The following is a 7,953-nucleotide window of genomic DNA, read 5'->3' on the forward strand; positions in this document are numbered from 1 at the left end:
GGCTGCCCCAGCACAGGGACGCGGTTCTACACAAACCTTTCCTCGCAAACCTTTCCCGAGGGCTGCCCCGCCTCGCCCCTGCCAGCGGCACATGGCACTTGAGGGGCTCCCTCGGGGTGCTCCCATCACAGGGACCCGCGGTGCTCCTATTGAACCCCACAGGGACACCCCCATCCATAGAGACCCAGGATGCTCCCATTTAACCCCACAGGGTCACCCCCATCCACAGAGACCTGCCAGCACCAGTGTGGGTCGCACCCAGCTCCGGGAACCCAGGATGTCCCCCATTCTCCCCAAAGCCAACACCCTCCTCAGAGGGATGCTAATTCCCCCGTGAGGATGGGGCAGCTCTGCTGGGGTCCCTGTGCTGCTGCTGTAGTTGTTGACATTCCTTATCCCAGGGCACAGGTTTCACTGCAGAGCCTGGACAGGTGGAGGCAGCAGCATGGCTTATTTTTCAAAAGCAATTCAGTAAAAAAGGTGTTTGATTTCTGTCAAGTGATGGATTTGGGGGGAAGGGAGGATAAGGGCATCCTCCAACATGAAACTCAGGCTGCTGAGGTGAAGCTTGGTGTGGATCAGTTGTCGTAGGATCTCTGAGTTTTTAGAGCTTTGTGGTGGAGCAGCTGATGGATAAACGTGTGTTGGGATATAGACAGCAAAACCTTGGCTTAACATCCTGCCTGAGCGCTGTTCTCATCCAGGATGCAGAAAAATCTGCTCTTCCTTGCAGTGAGGAAGAGGCAGGAGAACAGTGAGACACAGGACAAAGCTCCCACCTTCCCTGCAGCCTCCCCTGGCCTCGGGCAGCTCCCTGTGAGCGGATGTGCAGGTAGGGATGAATATGAAGTAAGTGCTGGTTTGAAACAGTAACCATCATTAAAAACCTTGAATTCCCGCCTTAGCTTTTCCTAGAGTCTTGTTTTGCAACTTCCAGGGTTCTCCCACTGTCACAGAAAAATCACATTCCTGATGGACTGAAATGATTGGGGCACTCGGTCTGACTGAAAGAATAAATTGCCAAATTAACCCAGCCCCTCAGCTGTGAGATTGATCATTCCTCACATCTTTGGAACATGCAAACTACTGGATAGAACAGCAGGAGATTAACTGAGTATTACTAATTGCTAATCACAACGGATGTCAGGGTAAAATTAGAAAGGGAATTTTGTAGAAACCTTTTGCTCAGTGCTTCCAGGATTTGGTTTTCACTTTTCTTTTTTTTTTTTTTTTTCTGGTGGGCAGAACCTTCAAGCGTGCCTTTGCTGGAAAAAGCAGATTGGCTTTTCCCCCCCCTGATTTTGATTAGCAAAATGCTGCAGCCGTGGAAGATGGGCATGCCAGCAGACTAAATCCAATTAGTGTGCCTTGAGCTAAGCTGCAGGCAGTTATTGTCTGTGACAATTCACTGTCACTGAGACTGCTTTCTGCTGGGTCTGTGAGGACATGGGGGAGGTGCTGCTCCTTACCTGGCTGGGTCTGCGGGCTCTGGCTGTGCTGACCCCTCTGGGCAGGGACCAGCCTGGCCAGCAGCTGTTTGCTGAACGCATCTGGGTTATCCACGTGGTCTTGCCGTGCCTGGAACCGGTGTATGGACATGGAAACTCTTCCCAAAGTGTTCCTCAGCTCAGGGAAAAGATCGCTTCAAGCATTGCCAGGCTGCTTCAGTTGAGCTGGGGCTGCCTGTGCCTGCACTTGGTCCCACCAGTTGCTGCACAGCTTCAGTCTGAAGGTGTTTGCCTTCACCAAGCCAAACACTGGGATCTCCAGGATGTATGGAAGTCCAGACCAGATCCAGGAGTAACAGGAGGTGTAAAGAGTGCCAGGCAGCAGCTCCATGTCTGTTGTGGCCTCACCAAGCTTGGGCATTTTTAAGCTCAGTGTGATGTCCCGGTGAGCTCACCCTGCTGTTGGCTCTGCTCTGAGCTAAAGGTTCCACTCAGGACCTCCAGATGTCCCCTCCTCCGAGGTTTTCTCCTTACTCTGAATGGAGTTAGGATGTAGATAACATGTTACCAGCACCTTATCCTGTATGTGTGACAAACAGAAACCCCTCTGGATCCCTGGTGGTGCCGTGTCCCCTCACCCACAGGTTGTGTCCCCACAGCAGGTGCCCGAGGTGCTGATGTGACACCCACCACTGGTTACCAGGACCATGGGGAAACTGCAGAGTAAAATCAGCTTCCACACCACCAAATACAGGTAAAGCAACGCTGGGAGATCAGGTCTTGTTAATAAACCAGGTGTGAGAAGGAAGAGAGCACAAATGAGCAGAGAATATGGCAAGCACAGGGGTTTAGTTTCATTATTGGATATTTGAACCAGATTTTCATTTCTAACCCTCACTTATAAAGTCTGCTCAGCTTTTTGGGGGGACTGAAATCCCAAGTGTCACTCACAGGAATGGCCAAGCACATAACCATGGCAGTGGTTGTGCTCTGTGATGGCTGATGCAGAGCTCTGAAGGGGAACAACTCCAGGAGTGGCTCTGTGGCCCAAATACCCAAACTGCTTTATGTCCTTAGAGCCTGTCACTAGCCTTTATGGCCAAGATGAAATAATTCAGTCTCTGGCAGCAGGGAGAGGGTTCTGTGCCTGGAGAGCAGCACAGGGTGGCAGTGGGGGGACTTGTGGCCTGGGAGGTGTCACAGCAAGGAGCAGCAGAGCCTGACCCATGTGAGGACTGTGGAGGCTGAGCCTGAGCCATGTGAGCTCTGGAGCTGGGATAGGTCTGCTCCATCTCACTCACAGCCTCTCTCTGGCTTTCCAAGACAGATGTTGTCATGTCAGAAGATGCCAGAGGTGCCAGGGAATGGCACCTGACCTTCCTGCCAGCCCCTGCAGCTCCCACTGCTGTCCCTGTTCCTCTGCAGGGCCGAGGGCTCCGTGGGACAGACGGGACCCGCTGGTGCCTCCCGGCAGCACAGCCCTGCTCACACTGATGCTGTCACCTCTGTGGCTGCCCTCAAACCAGACCTGTGTGTGTCAGGAGGAAGGGATAAGGTGAGGTATCCCCTGGGACAGGATAATATATCAACAGCTTCAAAAGTAAGGTTGAAATGTGAGCTTTGAACATTTCCGTGGATGGTGGCTGTGTTGGTGCCTGGATTTAGAAAGGAAAAATGAGCTTAGAGTGAGGGCACACCCTGAAGTGCATGAAATCAAATTTTTTAACCTCTCCAGAGCTCATATCACATCAAATGCTCCCACCCAGGCTTGGGATCGCCAGACTGACTCTTACATCACCTGTCTTTAAGGACAGCTGTACATGCTCTAGGAGCTGAAAACCAGAGGAACCTGTTCCCTGTGCTGTGGACTGTGCACAAGCCTTGGTATGACATATCCTCCCTGCCCTGCTCTCATGCTGACCCCTGTCCCTGTCCCTGCAGAGTGTGGCTGTGTCCAGCTGGAGATCTGGGGCTGCCCTGCACCGCTTCACCGGCCACGAGCGCGAGGTCACCAAGGTGAGAGCTGGGGAGCCAGGAATGATGGAGCAATGGTCTGTCGTCCACAAGAAAGGTGGGATCAGGATATTCCTGGTGTCCAGCTGGGGATGGTTGGGCTGGATGACCTTAAAGGTCTTTTCCAAACTTAATGATTCATGATTTTGTGATCAGAACACATTAGGTTTTTCCCAAAGTCCCAAAAGATACTTTGGGAAGCAGCATGGAATGTTGCATTCAGACTAAACAGGGCTGCAGGAGGTCTGGATGTGAGCTTGTCTTCCCCTCCAAGAGACTGTATAGCAGAAGCTCAGGATGAATTATGAGGTCAGGCTGTTGATGCAGAGATGCCATTCACTTTTCTTCAGGCCTACTTCTGCTAGACTTGACATTATTCCACAAATCAGCCATGCCTGGCTGAGACATTCTGGGAATACTCACACCATGTGCCATAGCTGGCATATTCTGGGAATAGCAGGGCTTTAATTTCCTTTCTGGAATGGGGATGACAAAGCCAAGCAGGTTTCTGGAGAGCAGAGGGGCTGTAGCTGTGTGTGGTGTGGCCAGTGCACCTCCACAGGGGTTCCCTGGGCTGTGGGTACTGCAAAGACAAAGGGGACTTTGTTCACCTCAGTGCTCAAAACAGCTGTGCACTGGGCTCATTTGGGTTTGTAAGGATGTTTTTCCTATAAAAGGAATGGTTTCTAAGAACAAGACCTGAGAGCACCCATCCACCATCCCTGGCTCTGAGGGGATATGGGACAGAGTTGGGAGGCCAGGCTCTCCCCAGTCATGTTCCTGCATGTGTTGGGCTGTGGCAGGACAGCAGCAGAGTTGTGCTCTCCCTGTGAGCTGGGTGTGAGGATGAGCAGCTTCTTCTGTCCTTGGCAGGTCACCTCAGCCCTCGACTCCAGCAGAGTCTTCAGTGCATCCCGGGACAAGACAGTGATGATGTGGGAGCTTCACGGGACTGCGGGGCCAAGCCAGCACTTCCCAGGACATGACCTGGTTGTTACTGGACTGGCTGTGAGCCCAGGTGAGGGACAACACACTCCCAAGTCCCCAGGGACTGACTGGCAGTGTTTCCTGCCCTATTTTTGATGTTAACTTGTGGTTGCAGATGCCTCCCAGCTGTGCACGGGCTCCCGGGACAACACCGTGTGCAAGTGGGACACCGAGACCGGGGAGTGTGTGGGCAGAGCTGCAATCTCCAGGAACCTGGTAGGATCTGCTGGTTCCTCCAATCCCATCCCATCATCCATCTCTCTGCCTACATTGTTATTTCACACATGGAGCTGTGTAGAGGGAATTTTCTGGGAGCTTGGTGCCAAAGGGAGCCCCTGGGATGCTGTGCACCTGGGCAGGCTCAGCTTGAGGCTGGTTATTCTTCTCCAGGTAACAACAAACCCAGGAGCACAAAGGTACCAAGAGACTCGTGGCAATTTATCAGTGCTCTAACTCAGAGCTGTTTGGAAGCACGCAGAGTCATGGAATCACTGATGTTGGAAAAGACCTCTAAGACAGAGTCCAGCCACTCCCCCAGCACTGCCACAGCCACCACTAACTCATGTCCCCAAGTGCCACATCTACATGGCTTTTAAATCCCTCCAGGGATGGTCACTCCACCCCTGCCCTGGGGAGGCTGTGCCAATGCCTGACTACCCTTTCAGCGAAGAAATTTTCCCCAATATCCAACCTAAACCCCCCTTGGCCCAACCTGAGGCAATTTCTTCTCATTGCTTGTTCCCTGGGAGCAGAACCTGATCCCCACCTGGCTGCACCCTCCTGTCAGGGAGTTCTGGAGGGCCAAAAGATCCCCTGAGTCTTCTTTTCTCCTGGCTGAACAAGCTCTGCGCAGTGGGGCTGCTTTCCTTCCTTTACCAGCCCAGAGCTGGTGTTGGTACCAGCCCTGGTGCCTGTGCTGTCCCTGCTCCCATGGCTCTGTGTCCTGCTGCTGGCCTCCCAGCTTCAATCACCCCACTGGGACTGGACCTGGCAGAGGAGCAGAAAATGTCTTCATCCAACATTTCCAGCTCCCAACCCAGCAGGAAGAGGGAGAGGATGGGAGCTCAGCAGTTCCATCCTCAGGCAGACACAGCCTGGGCTGCACGGAGGTGGCTCCTGCTCATCCTTCCCTTTCCACAGGTCACACACCTGTGCTGGGTTCCTGGGGAGCCTTATGTCATCCAGACCTCAGAGGACAAAACCACCAGGTAAATTCTCCCTGTGGCCAGAGAGCAGGGAGGTTCAGCCCGAGGCTGTTGTGGGGTTGGTTGTCGTGACCCCTGCTACTGTGGCTAAAAGGCACCTGCCAGCTCACCTGGGCCTGGGAGTGTGACCTCCAGCCAGGGACAGGGGCTGGGAGCAGGGCACAGGGAGCAGCTCCTTGCTGGAGCAGCACTGGGTGGTGACTGAAGGTGAAAAGGAGAATTTGTGAGAAAGAAAGCTGGAGAGTGATGCAGCATGGATAAATGCAGGGAGAGTTCGGGAGCAGCCAGGGCACAGCTGTGGGCACAGCCAGGGTGTGCAGGAGGGCACAGAGGGAACCCACGGCAGTGATGATGCCTCAGGGTCCCTGTGCTGTTCCCTGCAGGGTGTGGGACAGCCGGGAGCTGCAGGTGGCCCACACGTTCCCAGCCAAGCAGCACATCCAGACGTGCTGTGACGTGAGCCAGGACGGGCGGTACTGCCTCAGCAGCAGCAGCGGCTCCGCCGGCCACGGCGCCGAGGCCACCGTGAGTGCCCCAGCCAGCCCTGGGCTCTGCTCCCTCCCCTCCCACATCCACTGCAGACAGGGAGAGCAGCACAGCACTGCTCGAGGGCCTGAGTGCTCCCACTGCCTTGGCCTTGGTGTCCTCCTGCCTGTCCCTTTGGGAAGTTTTGCTCGGGGAATAGCAGCAGTTGTTCCTTGTGATTGAACCACTGGGATTTGCCCCATCCCTGGAAGTGTCCAAGGTCAGGTTGGATGGGGCTTGAAGCACCCTGATCTAGTGAGTGGCATCTGTGCCCATGGCAGGGAGTTGAATCAAGGTGGTCTTTAAGGTTCCTTCCAACCCAAATCAGTCTTGAATTTCATTTCAGTAAAACACACAGGGAAAAAACAATGGATGCCATTGAGGAAAACAAGCTTCTTGTAGAAATCCTGTAAGGGATCCCTTGCTCCAGGTGTTTCCAAACCAGGGATTCAGTCCTGCAGATTTTCAGCCCTGTGTGTGAAGATCAAGAGGATGAAACTATCCCATCCCAGGGTGGGCAGGGTTGAGGATGGGAGCAGGCTGGACACGTCTTATCTGCCTGCACAGTCTTAGCTTGTTGGCTCCAATGGGTGTCCTCATGCCATGTCCTCAGTCACCAGTGTTGAAAATCCTTTGGGCTTTGATGTTCTCCAGGACTGTGAGCATGAGCAGGGGCAAGGGCAGTAGCCTTGGCACTCTGAGGATTGGTGAGGAGCTCTTTATCCCAACCCACCTTCCTGTCTCGGTAAAACAACTCCATGCTGGCAGAGCTGGGGCTCTACCACTGCCTGTTTCTGCAGCTCTGGGACCTGAGGCAGACCAGGGGCCGAGTGTGTGAGTACAAAGGGCATTTCCAGACCACCACCTCCTGTGTCTTCCTGCCCCGGAGCCCCACGCTCACCCCCAGCATTGCCACATCCTCCAGCGACAGCACAGTGAAGGTCTGGGACCAAGGCACTGCAGGTAGGGGAGGCTCCTGCCCACTCTGTGCTCCTTTCTCCTGGATGACAAACCCACTTCCCCCAGTTCTGTCTCCTCGTGGTGGTGGGCAGGGTGACTGCTGCAATCTCTGGAGTTCACTCCAAGCCTGCAGGGCAGGGTGGAGAAATGGCCCGGGGCAAACCCAGGGCTCAACAAACATGAAGGACCTGCATGTCTCAGCTGACAGGGAACTTCTCTCAGCTGAAGGGAAGAATTACCAGGCAGCTTTTAAAGATACATCCCAGTTAAGTCATGAAAGGACAAATGATAGAAAGGAAAAAGAACAGGGGAAGTCCAGAGATTTCTGCAGGTACAAGTAGAAAGTTGTAAGGAATAGAATTTGTACTGGAGGACAGAGGGCTGGTCAGCCAACACCCTCATTTTGGTTGTCCTCTTGAAGGGAAATTGTGGGCATTTTGGGGTTAAACCTGGTGGTGAGGGTGAGTCCCTCCCTGAGTTGGACACAAAGGGGTTTGTTTGCCTGCCAAGCCCTGCCATGGCAGCAGGTTCTTAGTAACCCTTGTGCTGCAGGCAGAGACCTCTTGGGAGCTGTTCAGCTTCACAGCATTAGACACTTCCCAGGGCTAAGCCCCTCTCCAAGGGAACTCATTTAAGATGGGATGAAAATAGAAACCTGAGGCTTTCCTGCAGAGAAGGACCTTCTGTTCTCTTACCTGTTCCTTTGCCTGTGCACCCAGGGTGGCTGTGGGGTGGCAGCAGCTTTGATCCTCTTGCCTTCCCAGCTGGGTGAGCCACAATCCAGCTGCTCTGGGAAGGGTGCAGGTCACAGGAGG

At 53.9% G+C, this 7,953-nt stretch overlaps 2 protein-coding genes across 2 annotated transcripts in view; one reads left to right on the forward strand and one right to left on the reverse strand.

Annotated features, from left to right (window-relative positions):
- BSPRY (B-box and SPRY domain containing) overlaps positions 1-1,599 on the reverse strand; it is an 11,539-nt gene extending 9,940 nt beyond the window's left edge. Inside the window, exon 1 of the mRNA XM_014308127.2 lies at positions 1,470-1,599. Within this exon, the coding sequence (XP_014163602.2) occupies positions 1,470-1,599 (130 nt within the window). The remainder of the gene's footprint in view (positions 1-1,469) is intronic.
- WDR31 (WD repeat domain 31) overlaps positions 770-7,953 on the forward strand; it is an 8,105-nt gene continuing 921 nt past the window's right edge. The window contains exons 1-9 of the mRNA XM_005423790.2: positions 770-832; positions 2,108-2,202; positions 2,874-3,003; positions 3,390-3,464; positions 4,335-4,479; positions 4,564-4,664; positions 5,589-5,656; positions 6,037-6,178; positions 6,979-7,141. Coding sequence (XP_005423847.1) covers positions 2,156-2,202; positions 2,874-3,003; positions 3,390-3,464; positions 4,335-4,479; positions 4,564-4,664; positions 5,589-5,656; positions 6,037-6,178; positions 6,979-7,141 — 871 coding nt within the window. The 5' untranslated portion in view covers positions 770-832; positions 2,108-2,155. The remainder of the gene's footprint in view (positions 833-2,107; positions 2,203-2,873; positions 3,004-3,389; positions 3,465-4,334; positions 4,480-4,563; positions 4,665-5,588; positions 5,657-6,036; positions 6,179-6,978; positions 7,142-7,953) is intronic.

Source organism: Geospiza fortis, unplaced genomic scaffold (assembly GCF_000277835.1).
Source record: "Geospiza fortis unplaced genomic scaffold, GeoFor_1.0 scaffold85, whole genome shotgun sequence".
In the NCBI taxonomy this organism is placed as follows: domain Eukaryota; kingdom Metazoa; phylum Chordata; class Aves; order Passeriformes; family Thraupidae; genus Geospiza; species Geospiza fortis.